At 48.6% G+C, this 16,508-nt stretch overlaps 1 protein-coding gene across 1 annotated transcript; it reads left to right on the top strand.

Moving 5' to 3' along the window:
- The first annotated feature begins 86 nt into the window (after positions 1–86).
- SF3A1 (splicing factor 3a subunit 1) lies at positions 87–14,657 on the top strand. The gene is made up of 16 exons (XM_065646620.1): positions 87–249; positions 2,673–2,788; positions 4,468–4,672; positions 5,497–5,754; positions 6,190–6,264; positions 6,968–7,118; positions 7,575–7,768; positions 8,404–8,521; positions 8,637–8,822; positions 9,183–9,304; positions 9,464–9,706; positions 10,364–10,574; positions 11,339–11,493; positions 12,617–12,718; positions 12,906–12,977; positions 13,916–14,657. The coding sequence occupies exons 1-16, from the start codon at positions 184–186 to the stop codon at positions 14,015–14,017; spliced, it is 2,376 nt and encodes a 791-aa protein (XP_065502692.1). The 5' UTR covers positions 87–183; the 3' UTR covers positions 14,018–14,657.
- Positions 14,658–16,508: the final 1,851 nt, after the last annotated feature.

Here is a 16,508-nt window from a genome sequence, read left to right as displayed (position 1 = left end):
GCGCATGCGCCCTGCTCCCCCCACCGCCCCCCGCGGGTGGCCCGTAGCTCGCAGTCTGCGCGTGCGCCCGCTCGCGGCGGCTCCGTCACTTCCGGCCGCCATTTCGTCCGCGCTGTCGTCGGTGTCTCCGGTGTCTCTGGTGTCTCCGGTTCCCGCCCGTCTCGGCTCCTCAGCGGGAGCACCATGCCGGCCGGACCCGTGCAGGCCATGCCCCCGGCGCAGCCAGCGCCCCCCGCGGAGAGCAAACCGGTGCGGGCCGCGCGGGCGGGGGGGCCGCGCTGAGGGGAGCGGGGCGGCCCGGGGCTGGGCGCGGGGGAGTCGGGCCCGCGGGGTCGCTGTGGGGTCTGCCTTCCCACACCGGCCCCTCGTCGCGGCGCGGGGGCTGCGGTTTTCTCCTGCCGTTTGGCGCTGGTCCCCGCGGGCACCGGCTGGGGCGGGTGTTCGGGGACGGGGCTGCGGCCTCTCCTGACAGCGGCACCGGCCTGGGAGTGAGGGGCTGCCGGGAGCTGTGGGGACAGCCCTGCCGGCAGGAGCCTGGGAAGGGATCCAGCACAGCGCTTTGTGAGGGAGCATAACAGGCCCGGGCTCCATGGGACCTCGCCGGTTCACAGAATCATAAAATGTCAGGGGCTGGAAGGGACCTCGAAAGCTCATCCAGCCCAACCCCCCCGCCGGAGCAGGAACACCCAGCTGAGGTTACACAGAAGGTGTCCAGGCGGGTTGGAATGTCTGCAGAGAAGGAGACTCCACAACCTCCCTGGGCAGCCTGGGCCAGGCTCTGGCACCCTCACCATGAAGAAGTTTCTTCTCATCTTTAAGTGGAACCTCTTGTGTTCCAGTTTGCACCCATTGCCCTTTGTCCTGTCACTGGTTGTCACCCAGAAGAGCCTGGCTGCATTCTCCTGACACTCCCCCTTTCCATATTGATCCCCATGAATGAGTCGCCCCTCAGTCTCCTCTTCTCCAGCTCCAGAGCCCCAGCTCCTCAGCCTTTCCTCACACGGGAGATGCTCCACTCCCTTCAGCATCTTGGTGGCTGCGCTGGACTCTCTCCAGCAGTTCCCTGTCCTGCTGGAGCTGAGGGGCCAGAACTGGACACAATATTCCAGATGAGGTCTCACCAAGGCAGAGTAGAGGGGCAGGAGAACCTCTCTGACCTACTAAGCACACCACGGTTCTCCTGTCCCAGCTGGATTCACCCCGAAATGTGGCGCAGCCGTTCCCTCCCCAGCTGTTCCTGCGGTTGCACATGGCAGCATCAGCCCCTTGAGAGCCCTTTTCTGAGTGATAATCCTGGGTGATCGGGAGTAACTAACACGATCAGCTAACACAGTTATTCCTCAGTTAGAAACTTGTGGTTCCCAACAAACACGCTCATGCACGTATGTTAACAAGGCAGCTCAGCATTGCCGTTAAGTAAGAACACCTCTCACACGTGGTCTTGCCTTATCCTTTAGCTCTTCAAGATGATGTTTGGAGGGAGTGGGAACAAAAACTAAAAATATTTTTGGCTCCTTTCTCTTAACAGGATTCATTAAGGTTGTATTTGACTCAAGAGAGTTTTCTGCCTTTAAGTCCCTGCAGAGCAAGCAGCTCTACTGGTATTTTAACATTTCCCTGACTGTCTCTGTTAAGATTATAAACATTTCCCATACACATATTTTATTTTATAACAATTTTTCCTGTGAAAGTTGCTTGGTGAGGAAAGAGGAGAGACATCTTTAGTGTCCTGCAAAGAGCAGCTTCTGGTCTGACTGGAGGATAAAGCCACCCCCAGGGAGGGTTCTGGGATTTTAGTTTGGATTCTCCTGTAATATCAGTGGGAAAAGTGCCCTGCAGAGCTTTTCTTTACAAAACAGTGTTTGATGCAACCACAACAGAATTAAAAACAATGTGTTGTTTAATGAGGAGTTAATAATTCGGATTCTGTTTTTTTCCAGTCCCACAGGCTTCTAGGAACGTTCATAACTTCCCAGCCTGTTTAGCAGTGCTGAGTTACTCCCAGATGTGTTTTTTAGGCTTTTCCCTGAGCTGCCTCTGGTCTCGGCATTTATAAACCTGCTCAGGGTCAAGGCTGAGTTAGTAAAAACCCCAGGAGGGCTTGTTTTGTTTCCCATGGAGTGGCCTTGTGGCGAGTGCCCTTGACAAGGTGACAAACATTATCTCCCACCCAGAGAAGCTGGGGAGTTTGTGGGAGTGTTTGTGGGTGATCCAGAAAAATCAGGTGGTTTTGGGAGTGAGGAGGAGGACCAGCAGTGCTGCCCACCGTTTGGAATAATTAATTCTTACACATCCTTTGTTAGCATGGGATTGCAGAACAATCTGTTATGGTGTGTTAGGATTGTTATTTCCAATGTAGGTGAGGAAGTTGAGAGAGAAGGGAGGTGAATTTTCCAACTCAGCCAACTGAAAATAAACCTAGCTTAGGTTTGTCGCCTACCAGGTCTTGCTAGCACCTCCCGATGCTGATATGTAGCACATTACTCGATATTATTTGAAATTGCTTCTTTTCTCAGCTTTGATTTAGGCTGTTTGACTGGAGACACCACAATGAAAGATGTCTCCCCATTCCACCTCCTCATCACCTTTCAAATAGTTGCTGCAGTTGTGAGGCAGCAGTACAGAGAACTGTAAGAAAAATATAGATTTGTATATATTCATTTTTATTACAGCCAGAAGAGGAGCCGAAAGAGGAAGCGGCGACACCAGCCAAGCCTGTGGTAGGAATTATTTACCCTCCTCCGGAGGTCAGAAATATTGTCGACAAGACTGCCAGCTTCGTAGCCAGGTAAGTGACACTGGTGTCACCTCGTGTGTCCTGGGATTTCCACGGTTCTCTTCTGCGCAGCTCCGGGAACTGCAGCAGGTCACGGTCCTGTGACGTGACGTGGAGAATTTTAAGGATTGAGTCTAAATCAGTGAGGCTGTGGGGAAGGATAGTCTACTTAAGAGGTTTAAGCCACACTTTGCTAGAAAAGCTGATATTAAATAAAGTTCTTGGCAAATTGTAGCATGTGCTGCAATAACTCCTGTTCTGAGTGATCTAAAGGGGAAACAACATTCCAGGTAGAACAGGAGCCTCGTTACAAGTAGCACAAAGAGCCGTCACTGTATTTTACAGAGTATAGGTGTTGAACTTCCCAGAACAAGGATGCTCATGTGCTTTTCGAGCCCTGAAGTGACATCCTGCTTGTTTGTGTGCAGCTTGGTGCGTGTTCATCCAAACCTCAGTCGTTTCTCTCCTGTGACAGCCAGGAGGAGAGACATGTGCCCCACAGAGCAGCCTGATCCTCCCTGAGGACAGGTGAGCTGCTCATGAGCCACATGGGAATTTTTTTTCCCCTGTTGACTGTAGCCGATTGATTAGCATGAGTATAGATGTCAAATTTAGGGCAAGAGTCTAAAAGTTGAATAAATTTTACTCATTTACGTTTCTTCCATTTGCCTAATGTCATCACTCTGCAAGTGCGAGCTGTTGGTGGTAGCTGGGCCGTCTTCTGCTGTGGGTTTTGTTAATGCTTAAGTATTTCTGGCTGTCTTATCGCTGCGTGAGGTCTCGGGGGGCTGGATCCTGGTTGTCTTGCAGCGTACAAATAGCACAGAAGGTAAATACCTCCTCAGGTAGCTCTGCGAATTCTTCACCTTTGCGGCCCTCAGATGGGCTGAGTGCTGTGTGCTTTCACCTCGCTGAAACGGGCTGGTTGTTGCTGAGAGTGTCAGACAATTCCAAAACGCTGGTCTAGCCAGAGACGCTTATTGTGTAACTAATCTCTGAAGTGCTGCCAAGGAGCGTTGGCTTCCTCTGAGCATAAGGAAGGGGCTGTTTATCCTTTGGTATTGTAGAGGCCTCCTTGTTTGGAACAGGCTTAGCGTCTAAACAAGACCTAGAGGCCTACAGAAAAGGTGAAGAGAAACGTGGTATAGCAGCGTCAATTTTCTCAAACTACCCCAAAATCAGTGCCTCGTGCTTTGGGTGGGAGGAAGGGACGTTACCCCAACTCTCTAAATGCAGCACTCCGATGTGGTCAGTGTCTGCACACGCTGATGATTACCTGCTTTTTTCCTTATATGAACTTTCTGGAAATTAAACTAGTCTTAAAAGCTTGTTAATAGAGCAAATAAAATTGGTCTATAAGTAACTTGTAAATAAGTAGTAACTTCATCCAATAAATTGTCTAATCCAGTAAATGATCTATAAGATTGTGGAACACTTATGAGGTTTTAACTGTCTTAAATATTCACTGCAAAGCATTACAGATTAAATTAGGACAAATATTTTTAACTTCTGTGTGTACAACTGGCTGCTGTACTGGGCGTGAGTTACATAGAGGGAAATTCCTTCCACGTGGGAGAGAAAATTGTGTTCTGAGGGACTGATACATCAGCATGTCGTATTATCAAAGAAATAGTCGTTTACACTTGAGTTGGTGCTCATTCACCTAAACAACTCCCCTTTTTCCTCCTCAGAAATGGTCCGGAATTTGAAGCTCGAATTCGTCAGAATGAAATAAATAACCCCAAGTTTAATTTCTTGAATCCCAACGACCCTTACCATGCTTACTACCGGCACAAAGTCAGTGAGTTCAAGGAGGGGAAAGCCCAGGAGCCCTCAGCTGCGATTCCCAAGGTCATGCAGCAGCAGCAGAGTGCTCAGCAGCAGCTTCCGCAGAAGGTAAGTGTTCCTGTCGCTTTGGTCGAGAACTCAGCTGCTACTGGTTGTGTCACAGCCTGGTGTTAAGCAGAAGGTCTCAATGACCAGACAAACTGAGTTATTTATACATTTGCAAAAAAGACAGCACCAAGAGGCTTGGACAGTGTCTTCGTTTTGGTGCAGATGTGCATCCTCCAGTTGCTGATAACTTGAAGTTATATGTGAAAGTCAATGTTATCTAGTTATACTTGGTCTTTTATATTTATGTTTAGTTGTATATTGATCTATGTGCCACGTACACTAGCGATCACTCAAACCATATGAGCTCAGGACTCCTTACATAGGCAAGTACCTTCGAATCCTTTGGAGTTCAGTTTGGGTTTGTTGCATGCACTAGTTTCTAGAAATATTTCCTTTTTTTTTCTGCCAGAAGGATCAGCTTTAAAATGTGGAGTATGAAACGTTGCTAATTTTTTTTACCTGTGCCTTTATACCTACTGGATGGAGAAAGGGCACCGACTGAGTCAGGGTCTCTGACACTTTGTATGGCCGGCAGTCACTTTGTGTGTTATTGACTGTCCTGGAGGATCACAGCAGTCCTGACATTTCCAGTTCTGTTAGCTGTTGGAGAAACATTTATTTTGGAGAAACATTTATTTTCCAGTGGGCTTAAATACAGATATCCAGTTATATCCCGTGATGCTATTCTTCTCATCCTTGCAGCCGCCAGGATATCTAGATCAATGTTGCTTTCCCACAACAGCTGAAGGAAAAATGGGCTCTCCCGAGTGTTTGGTAACATTTTATTCCTTCAGTCACTGAGCTGTCTCTGTTCCACCCTGCAGGTGCAGGCCCAGGTGATCCAGGAGACGGTCGTTCCGAAGGAGCCGCCTCCGGAGTTCGAGTTCATTGCAGATCCTCCCTCCATCTCTGCCTTCGACCTGGATGTGGTGAAGCTCACGGCGCAGTTTGTGGCTCGCAACGGGCGGCAGTTCTTGACTCAGCTGATGCAGAAGGAGCAGCGCAACTATCAGTTTGACTTCCTTCGTCCCCAGCACAGCCTCTTCAACTACTTCACGAAGCTGGTTGAGCAGTACACAAAGGTACTCCTGGCACTTTACCTGGCAGGTTGATTCTTTCAGCAGCAATATTGGTTTTTGAAGCCCTACAAAACAGACAGACTTGAAATATATGCAGGTCTAGGAGTTCATCCTTTAAATCTTGCTCTTTGAGTGGATGTCTTGTGCGTTGTTGGCAACGCGCGGCACTGAACACAGTGAGCTGCTCCTTAAATGTATCAAACACTAGTGTAATATAAGTAAAAGTTGTGGGTTTTTAAATATGGACAGTAGTTGGAAGGCCAAGGGTGACTTTTTTTAAGTATGAGCAATCAGTAGTGAGAGGGTTGCAACAGAATAAATGGAACATAGCCCCAGGGGTCTGCGGCTGTTTTTATCAGTGTGGAAAGAGAATAATTGCTGTTCAGGAGGCTTTGGCAAAAAGAATAATCACCAACTGTCATGCAAAATATGTTTCAGATCTTGATCCCGCCGAAAGGCTTACTGCTCAAACTCAAGAAAGAGGCTGAAAATCCCAAGGAAGTCCTAGATCAGGTATTGCATGAAAAATTTGCAGAATCGCTGAAGCATTTCAGATGTGCTGAATTTTTTCTCTTTGCACGTTTCTGACTTATTGGCAACAAACATAAACACACAGAGAATAAAATGAATGTATCCTGTGTAGTCACCTGGATACAGGGTACTCAGGTGTGTCTTTAAACTACTAATTTAATTAGTGTTACTTGTGGCACCACAGAAGCATAGATACTGCACAGCACCATTTCCAAAGCAGAATGTTTCCCTCAGACAACTTCACCATGACACCTCAGTCACTTAAAGTCCTTCCAAGCTGTTCTTTGTTACTTGGCCATCTGTCTCTGTCACAGAGACTGGTTTTGCTTTGGAAAGGTGACGTTAACGGGGTTGTAATAAAGTGTCTGTGAATTGTTTGCTGGCTGTGAATCTGCAGCGGTACCTGAGTCATGTCGTACTTGTGCGACTGGGTCTTGGCTCAATAAATCTGCACTTCCAGCTGCAGAAAAACACTTTACAAAGCTGGCACAGTGCTTTACTCAATAGGCAAACCTGTAGTTTCTAAATGAAATACAAATATTTCTTTGTGGTGCCAGGCTTCTGAAGTAGCGCTTGTGTGAGTGCCCTGAAAGGGTTGGTAGCGTAAACTTGTGGATGCTGTAGAGATGACTATGATGTGTTTCTCGTCTGACATCTGGTGTTTGCTTTGCCTCTGCTTGTGCAGGTGTATTACAGAGTGGAATGGGCCAAGTTCCAGGAGCGAGAGAGAAAGAAGGAAGAGGAGGAGAAGGAAAAGGAGCGTGTTGCTTACGCCCAAATTGACTGGCATGACTTTGTGGTCGTGGAAACAGTCGACTTCCAGCCCAGTGAGCAAGGTACTGGAGTTCAGCGCTGTGAGCCCTGTGACATTCTGCTCCCTTTCAGTAGGGAAACGCCCTTTTTGGACAGACGTGGGGTTTTACAGCTGCGTGTCTGTCAAAGAGAAAAGGGAAAGCCGCCTAGTGACAGCGTGCAGGGCTGGGTGTTTTTCTGAAGTCAGCACAAAGTCCAGAACTGCACTAGTGTCCGCTTTTCCACTTCTGCCAGGACAGCAGAACTTGTCCCACTTTCTAGTGATGCTTTCACCTGTAAGTACCTTCACCTTCATGTGTTGTGCTGGTGTTGGTCTGTGTAGACTCCATCCATTCCTACCTAAACACCTTGGCTTCCAGGAGGTTTTGGTGCCACTGCTTTGTAAAGAAACTGCTTTTCATTCAAGAAACTGATATTTCTGTCTGCGCATTGAGCAATGATACAGGATAGAGAAACAGAATATGTTTCTTGCCTTGTAGGGAATTTCCCTCCTCCCACCACTCCAGAAGAGTTGGGAGCTCGAATCCTGATCCAGGAGCGTTACGAGAAGTTTGGGGAAAGTGAGGAGGTAGAGATGGAGGTGGAGTCAGATGAAGAAGATGAGAAGCAAGAGAAAACAGAGGAGCCCCCAGCCCAGCCAGATCAAGATACACAAGTACAGGATATGGATGAGGTAACTCACCAACAGAATCAGTGTTACCTTTGTCCAGTGAAAGGTGTGTGGTTTACGGTGCCCTTCACTTTCACTGTCAGAAGTTCCTGAGTTTCTTGAGGAAATGAGATTTCCTTCTGATGGAATTCCAAGACAACTTGTTCCTGCTGGAATGCTGTAATACGGTATTTTTAGTGTTTTCCATGACAATATGATTTCCAAGAGAGAAATCCAGTAATTCTGTCACTTAATGGTGTGGGATTTATATTTCTGTGATCAAGCCTTTTGGGCTTTTTTCTGCACAGGGTCTGGAACACCGAAAGATGACTCATTTTAGACTCTTCCTCTACCCACTGTATGTAAGCTGGTTTTCTGGTAAAAAGGAACACAAGCGTGGTTAACCGTGAGCCCCTGCTCACTGTGCTGTGGTGATGTGGAAGCTGAGGAGCACTTGCTTCCTCTTCTGGCTCCACTGAATTTCAGAATTGATATTATCCAGAGGAACCACTGTAGCGTAGGTGTCCAGAGGCAAAATAACTCTGTTGCCTTGGAGCTGCATCATCCAGCCCTGCATAGGAGTTTTAGGCCTTTCTCAAATCTTTTTTGTTGATATTGGACTACAGGAAGTTGATTATGATTTTTTTTTCCTAAATAAGGGCTCAGATGATGAAGATGAAGGTCAGAAGGTTCCTCCTCCTCCAGAAACCCCGATGCCACCACCTCTCCCTCCCACACCAGATCAGGTCATTGTGCGGAAAGATTATGATCCCAAAGGTAAATCAGGCTGGTGAAGAAAAACTTTCATTTCTCCCTGAATAATCCCAAAAGCATTGGTTTCTAGGCTGCATCCTCTGGTGTGTTTTTTAACAGTGTGGTTTTGTTTTTCTAGCCTCAAAACCATTACCACCCGCCCCAGCTCCAGATGAGTATCTTGTTTCCCCCATCACTGGAGAGAAAATTCCTGCCAGTAAAATGCAAGAACACATGCGAATTGGCCTTCTGGATCCTCGGTGGCTGGAGCAGCGTGATCGATCCATCCGTGAAAAGCAGAGCGATGACGAGGTTTATGCCCCAGGTCAGCTCGAGCACCCAACACACCTTGGAAAACCTGAGTTCTGTGAACTCTTCGCGTACCCGCTCGCTCCCCCCAGCTCCCACTGAGGAAGAACATCTTAAATATGGTTTTCTACGTGATGTCCTTAGTGTGCTGATTGTGTGGATGCATTTGTCATTAGTACATTGAAGCCTTTCTTTAAATTTAAAGGCAAAAGAGCATTGGCTGCTGCTGGCCAGCCATCAGTTCCAGTCTCTTTCTAAAAAGAGCAACAGTCAACCATTAGGTACCAAACAGTTTAAAGGTCATTAAAAAAGGCTTGATGATGTTTGCCTTTGATTATATCACTTGAGATAAGACGATTTCTCTTTTTGCCTGCAGGTTTGGATATTGAAAGCAGCCTGAAGCAGCTGGCAGAGCGCCGTACTGATATCTTCGGTGTGGAAGAGACCGCCATTGGTAAAAAGATTGGTGAAGAAGAAATCCAGAAACCAGAGGAAAAGGTAGAGTGAAAACTCTGTTTTTTAACAGGTTCCTGTAATATTAAGAATGTTCAGAGAGACAGGAGTCTTGTGAACTTTGTTCTTGCTGTAAAGCTGCTCTCTTGATTTATTTGCAGTCTGGACAGTCTGGAGTTATTCTGATTTATTTTATCCTCTCAGGTGACCTGGGATGGCCACTCGGGCAGCATGGCCCGCACACAACAGGCTGCTCAGGCCAATATTACTCTCCAAGAGCAAATCGAAGCCATCCATAAGGCCAAGGGCCTGGTGCCAGAAGATGACAGCAAGGAGAAGATCGGTCCCAGCAAACCCAATGAAATCCCCCAGCCGCCCCCTCCTTCATCGGCATCGAATCCCCCGGCCAGTGCTCCGCCCATCACATCCGTCCCTCGTCCACCCACCGTAAGTGTTTGGGCTTCCAAATGCAAAATGGCTGTGGCCGAAGTTAATTAGAAGAGTCCTGATGAAGGTCAAGGGTTATAACAGCGGGGCACTGGCTTGGAAGCAGATTTTGAGTGAAGTTCATGTTTCCAAATGACCCTTAAACCAGCAGAGTAACCCCATTGAACTTGCTGTTAGAAATGGAAAATAAGATTTAGGTGGAGCTTTTTGTCTTCAGAGGTACTGGACAGAAGTGATCAGCTGGGCAGTAAGATAGTGGAGAAAGGGTGGATGGCCAACAAAGGGAGGGGTGGGGCCTTTTTTTAGGTGTAAAAAAAGTGTGTAATGCAGAACAAAAGTACCCGCAGGTAAGAAACATTCGCAGGTGACTCACTTGCCTGGTGTTCCTGCCCAAGGGTTCTGCTGCGTGACTCCAAAATAAGCTGCTTTAAGATGGCTACATGCTCGTGGTTTGAGTGGTGAGGGAAGGAAGAACCATTTAATCTGTTAGCGAAGCTTCTGTCCCTGTGTACAGGCAGCTTGAGCTGCTCACTGAGGTGTCCAGCAAGTCCTGGCCAGCAGAAATCCTCTGTTGTCTGGGTTGTTTTAATCAGGATTGCGCACAGCACCGAGTGTTCCTGCACGTACCCGCTAAGAACAGTTACCCTCTCTCTCCAGATGCCCCCTCCTGTTCGCGCTGCTGTAGTTTCTGCAGTTCCAGTCATGCCTCGGCCCCCGATGACGCCCGTGGTCCGTTTGCCTCCCGGATCCGTCATTGCCACCCCCATGCCACCGATAATCCACACCCCGCGCATCAACGTGGTCCCCATGCCGCCCTCCGCTCCTCCCATCATGAGCCCCCGCCCGCCGCCCATGATAGTGCCCACAGGTCAGTAACTTCAGCTTTCTCTGGTTGATTGTCAACTAAGTGCTGTCTAGTGTGGTCTTGAGCTTTGATTATTTTTTCCTTTTGTGCCATATAATTGGCGTATAATTGGGATTGCAGACCCTGAGTCGTATCATTGAGAATTGTGGGGTATTCCACACAACTTATCTAGCTTCTGGGCTCAAGCCTCCTCCTGCAGCATGAAATACAGAGAATTGTGGCTCACCTGTTTCATGTCTGTGTTCCCGGGCACCTGCCCGGGGGAAGATGAAGAACTCATGCTGCTTTCCAAAAGGAACCAGGGTGAAGAGGAACTGCCAGCACCTCGTGGGCTGTTACAGCTTGTGACAGAAGTTGCTGCTGCAGGAGTAAAAGCTGTTGCCGGGCACCTTTCCTCACAGCAGCTTTGTGGCATTAAGTGCTTTTAAGTTGCAAAGCACAATGTAAAAAACAATTCTTAATTTTTTTTTTTTTTAATTTTAGTCAAGATGCTGGCACTGCTGCATGCCAAACCGAGAGCGTTTTTCTTTTTTGCAAGATCTGCAGGAAGCTCTTCTGCCGCTTGTTGTCTTTTCCTGGACTGTTTCCCAATATAAAAAATCTCCTAACTTTCAAGTTTGCATGTTACTGCTGGTTGTGTTAACTTCCTCCCATGTAGCATGGCATTGATTTTCAGCCTTTACTGCCCTGCTAGAGGAGTGTTAGTGTAAGGGAGTGTCTGCTGCCTTACCCAGTGAATGACTGCAGGTTGTTTTGTCCCTTTTCAGCATTTGTTCCTGCGCCTCCCGTGGCTCCGGTTCCTTCCCCAGCGCCGATGCCTCCAGTTCACCCGCCACCGCCCATGGAGGATGAGCCAGTCTCCAAGAAACTGAAGAGCGAAGACAGCCTGATCCCAGAGGAGGAGTTTCTGCGCAGGAACAAGGTACGGCTGCGGGCTGGTGGCTTGGTGAGAAGCGCCGGGGTCCTGTCATAAAATCACAGAAGGGTTTGGGTTGCAGGGCCCTTCCCAGCTCCCCCAGTGCCCCCCCTGCCACGAGCAGGGACATCTGCACCAGCTCAGGTTGCTCAGAGCCCCGTCCAGCCTGGCCAGGGATGTCTCCAGGGATGGTTCAGCCACCACCTCTCTGGCCAACCTGGGCCAGGCTCTCACCACCCTCAGGGCCAACAATTCCTTCCTCATGTCCAGCCTGAATCTCCCTCCTTTACTTTAAAACCATCACCTCATGTCCTATCACAACAGGCCCTGCTCAAAAGTCTGTCCCTGCTGGGCTGTTGAGGCTCCTCTGCCCGAACGGGATGTAAAGCCAGCTCACTGCACGGAGGGAGCCGACGTGCAAAAGCCCTTCAAGGGAGTGACTTTCGGAGCTGGCTCCTTCCTGAGCAAACAGAACTGCTTGGTATTTTACCGGAAAGAGCAGTGCAGCACTGCAGACAGAAGTCAGTAAGATAGTACTCTTATGTAATTAAGGGCAGTGAGATGTAGGTTTATATTAATGTAAAGAACTAAACCTGATAATAAGCTTTTAAGCAGAGGACTGCTAAGCTGGAGATGCAAGGAGATTTTGTATATCAATGTCAGCATGATAGTGTGGCAGCGTGGTGTATTCTGTAACAACACGAACTAAACGTTAGACTGAATTCCCTCCCGAGGAGTGCCGTCGTCGTGGGTTGAGGTTTAAGTCCTTTATGAAAGACTATCCAGTTTTCCAGGACCTTGCACAGAGATGCTGTCTCATGTTTAATGCTTCATACGTTCTCTCTGTGATATTGTGAATGCGTGTGGTGCTTGGTGAATGGCACACAAAGGAGGGACTAATGAGAGAAACCCAACTAAATGTTTTATTTTGGTAACAGTGAAGTAACTTTCTCAGTGTTGAGGCAAATAATTTCCATGTGTTTACTGAGAAGTCAAGATACATGGCTAGTTTTGGAAATAAATAATTTGTCTGCCGGTGCTGCCTTTCTATAAATAATTCCTCTGCCGCTCTTTTATCACAGTCCTGAGCCTCCTTGCCTGTAAGAGACGTTATCTTTGTTTCCTCCAGGGTCCAGTCACAGTCAAAGTCCAGGTTCCCAATATGCAGGACAAGACGGAATGGAAGCTGAACGGCCAAGTGTTGGTGTTCACGCTGCCGCTCTCCGACCAGGCACGTAGCTCATTAACCCGGCCTTTACCCCTTGTTTTCTTGTGGCGTTGCTGCGCTTTGGGAACAGCAGTCGACCTGCATGGCAGCAGCTATAAAACTCGAGGTGTTCCCCCCACTGCAGGCTCTTGCCTGGTGGATTGCGTGCCTGGGGGAGAAAAGCCTGAGCAAGCTCTTTGCCTCTTCCCAGGTGTCTGTTATAAAGGTGAAGATCCACGAGGCCACGGGCATGCCAGCTGGGAAACAGAAGCTGCAGTATGAGGTGGGTATAAGCCCTACGAACAGTTTCAGTGCTTGCTTGCATAAAAACTGACTTTTTACAAGAAAAACTTGCAAGGCACCCACTGAGATATTGGGGAGAGCAGAGGGGGAAATGGTGTTTGTCTTGTCTGTACAGCACACTTGGTGACAGACCAGCACAGTTAGAGCAGGACAGGCCTTCAGTAGGTGACATCTGTGGATCTTCACGTTGTTGCTGTGGCAGATGAGGCCTCGAAGCTTGGTGGCTTTCTCCAAAATCAGCCTGTTATTCTCTTGCCTTTTTTTAACACGTAAACACAGCAGTCTGCTCCCACCATTCTGTCGCCTGTGCTCTGGAAGGTGGGCGAGCGAACCTTGAAACCCTGGCAGTTCTGACAAGACTGTCTCCGAAGCACAGAGGGGAAGAGAGCTTGCTCTCTTCCTCTGGAGACGGGAGCTGGTAGAAAGGCACCGTTCCTTTTTAATAACTTGTTTCCAGTCATGCAGAGGCACAACCTGCTGCCTAAGCAGTGAACTTTGTGCACTCCCCTCCTCAGGGTTCATCTGTGGGCAGAGACTGTGTTAACCCTTAGCGAGAAAGGCTTCACTGATTTTTTTCTTTTTCTTTTTTTCTTTTTTTAAGGGAAAAAAAAAAAAGGGGGCAGGGGGGACTGGAGCTAAATTACCTCACTTGTTGTGGTGACCATCTTTATATATTTGTAGAGGTTTATAGTGTGTATTGTCTCTGTACCCTTGCATCATTCCCAGCATACCCAGTGCCCATCTGCTGAGACACTGGGATCTCTCTGGGGTTTTTCAAAGCCCACAGTGTTGTCATCGCGCTGTTCCAAGAGCAGGGCCGGGAGGGCTTCGTCTGGGGGGGCTTGTGGGAAGGAAGTATTAATATTCTACCATGACTGTTTGATTTTGTTGTTTTTTTTTTTTCTCTCCACCCCTCAGGGCATCTTCATCAAGGATTCAAACTCCCTGGCTTATTACAACATGACAAGCGGCTCTCTGATCCACCTGGCGCTCAAAGAAAGAGGAGGCAGAAAGAAATAGGAGCCGTGGAGCCCGGAGACGTGACGTGGCTGTGATGCCGCTTGTGTGTAACCCCGAACCCTCGAATCCTCCAGGCCTTTAGGGGCTCCTGCCAACTCTAGTTTGAAAAAAGGGACTGTGAACCCTGTGTTTGGGTGGTTAATAAGAGAAGGGAAGCTGATAGAGCCCTGAAAGTTGTATAAATGTAGTGACCTAGTACATAACCACAGCAGTCCATTAGTGATCGATGCTTTGCTCGAGTGCTGGCCCCCCGTAGAATTCCCTCATGAAGCAACATCGAGGTCATGCCCAGCTTAGTCTAGATCCATCTTTGAGGGATTTACCCCAACCAAGAACATCAGCTGTCTGACCGCAGTGCTTGCTGTTTCATTTAACCTTCTTCTAATTGAAAACTTCTTCCTTCTCAACATACTTACTAAGCCCCTTGTTCTTTCTGTCTCCGATTTATCTGCAAGAGCCTCTCACGCTGACCCTGACTTGGAAATTTATCCTCCCTCGCCCTGAGTGTACGTGGCTGTTCCCTGCGATAAAGGAGACGTGGGGCTGTGTACGCTGAACAGCTTCGTGCTGCCTCTGTACAGCCTGCGATTTATTTTAATAAACACGCGTCTCGGTGCAGGATTCGGTCTGTCACAGCTCTCGGTCATTGGCTTTTAGGTTTTTTAGACAGGGATGTGCCTGGCTACAGAGCACTTGGGTTGTGGGAAAATATGTTGGAGTTTTGTAATTAAAATAGGAAATACTTTTATTTTTGAGGACAGGCTGCAAGAAAAGGGTTTTGTTAAAATTTCCCTAAGGCTACACAGTCACTCCTCAATGTAAAGTTCATGTCTGGGTGGGGGAGCCATGCACTTAGTGAGAATTTTATTGGAAAACGTGTTTTACGCCTCAGCAGCTGGCACCTTTTGGTTCGGGAGAGCATACAGGTCTGGAAAATGGGTTATTGCTGTGCCTTCAGGCGGAGCTGTGTTGCAGTTTGATACAAACATAACACAGAGCACAATTAATCTACAGCGAGATAATTAGGCACCAAGGAAGAGGAAACTGTCCGTTGCTGCCCCAGCAGCCGTGTGATTTGGGTACCTCTGCTTTCCTTTTGGGATAATCTACAGCCGTGGATTTATTATTTTTATTTTTAGCGATGGTCAGGCGTTACAGAACATCCTGTTTACCTTCTTCTGCGCTTTGTGGGGAGAGAGATTCAGCGGGCGGGAAGAACCAGCATCCTCCTGCCTCCCCGTGCCGCAGGGCCGGTGGCTGGCGCTGGCCCAGCCCAGGTGGCCCGTGGTCCCCAGCTGCTGTGACAGATGCCCAAGTGTCTGCCCCCGTCACTGCCGCAGGGCGTTGGGGTGGATCCTGCAGGAAGGTGGGATGATTACTTCCCTTCTGTTTTTAAAAACTAGACAATAGGTATGATGTCAGAAAACAAAACCGGGCAGCAAGGGGTGTTTTCCAGAGCTGATTAAGAAAAACCCCAAAAAACTGCAGAGAAAGCTGTGAAATGCAGAAGTCACATTTTTACATCCGGTGTGGGGCCCAAACATCATTGGACTGCTTTTCTCCTCCAGCTGTGGCCAGTGGTGTGACCCACTGCGGCGCTCGGTGCCCGAGCAGCTCCTCATTTCCCTGATGTCCCCAGCTGGAGCTGAGGTGACATTTTCAGCTGAGCCTGTTACCAGCCAGGCAGGACTGAGCTCCCAGCCCAATGCTCTGGCAGGAAAACTTCCCGCTAGAAATAGCTCGTGGAGCCTCGCCAACCCCTTTCTCTCTAAATATTAGTGGAAAATGTTATAACAGACGGTGCATGTGTCTGTCTCGTACAAAACAACCGTTATTGGAGCCTTCCCCTTCTGTAGGGAGGACCTGCAGGGCTGGGGATGCAGGAGAAATCTAGAAGTAGGTTGAGTTGTTACTGATGTTAATGAGCTTTGGTCCTTTGGCAATTTACCCACTTAGGGGTCTTGGCTCTAATAAAACCCCAATTCTTTGCTTTTCAAGGGAGAAAATCGAGTGTTCAGCTCAGTGCCCGGAGGTGGGACGGAGCTCGGGGCCTCCCTCCCTGCAGAACCTGCCCCTGCCAGGCTTCACCAGGCAGGTCCCGACAGCACCTGGAGCCAGCGCTGTCACCCAGTCACTTACACATCCTTTGTGGTTTATTTTGAGAAGATCTGGGCTAGTTTCACCTGTCTAGGCTGGAGAGGATGAGGAACCGCTGGGCACAGCACCAGCTGCAGGGATAGAATCGTAGAATTGAATCACAGAATCATTTTGTTTGGAGACACCCTCAAGATGATCAAGTCGAACTGTTCCCCTGGCACTGCCCCATGTCCCTGGGAACCTCATCTCCGTCTGTCCAACCCCGCCAGGGATGGTGACTCCACCACTGCCCTGGGCAGCCTGTTCCAATGCCCCACAGCACTTTGGGGAAGAAATTGTTCCCCAGATCCAACCTCAACCTCCCCTGGCGCAACTTGAGGCCGTTTCCTCTGGT

This window comes from Caloenas nicobarica, chromosome 16 (genome assembly GCF_036013445.1).
Source record: "Caloenas nicobarica isolate bCalNic1 chromosome 16, bCalNic1.hap1, whole genome shotgun sequence".
Classification (NCBI taxonomy): Eukaryota; Metazoa; Chordata; class Aves; order Columbiformes; family Columbidae; genus Caloenas; species Caloenas nicobarica.
This window is presented reverse-complemented; position numbering and strand designations above follow the sequence as displayed.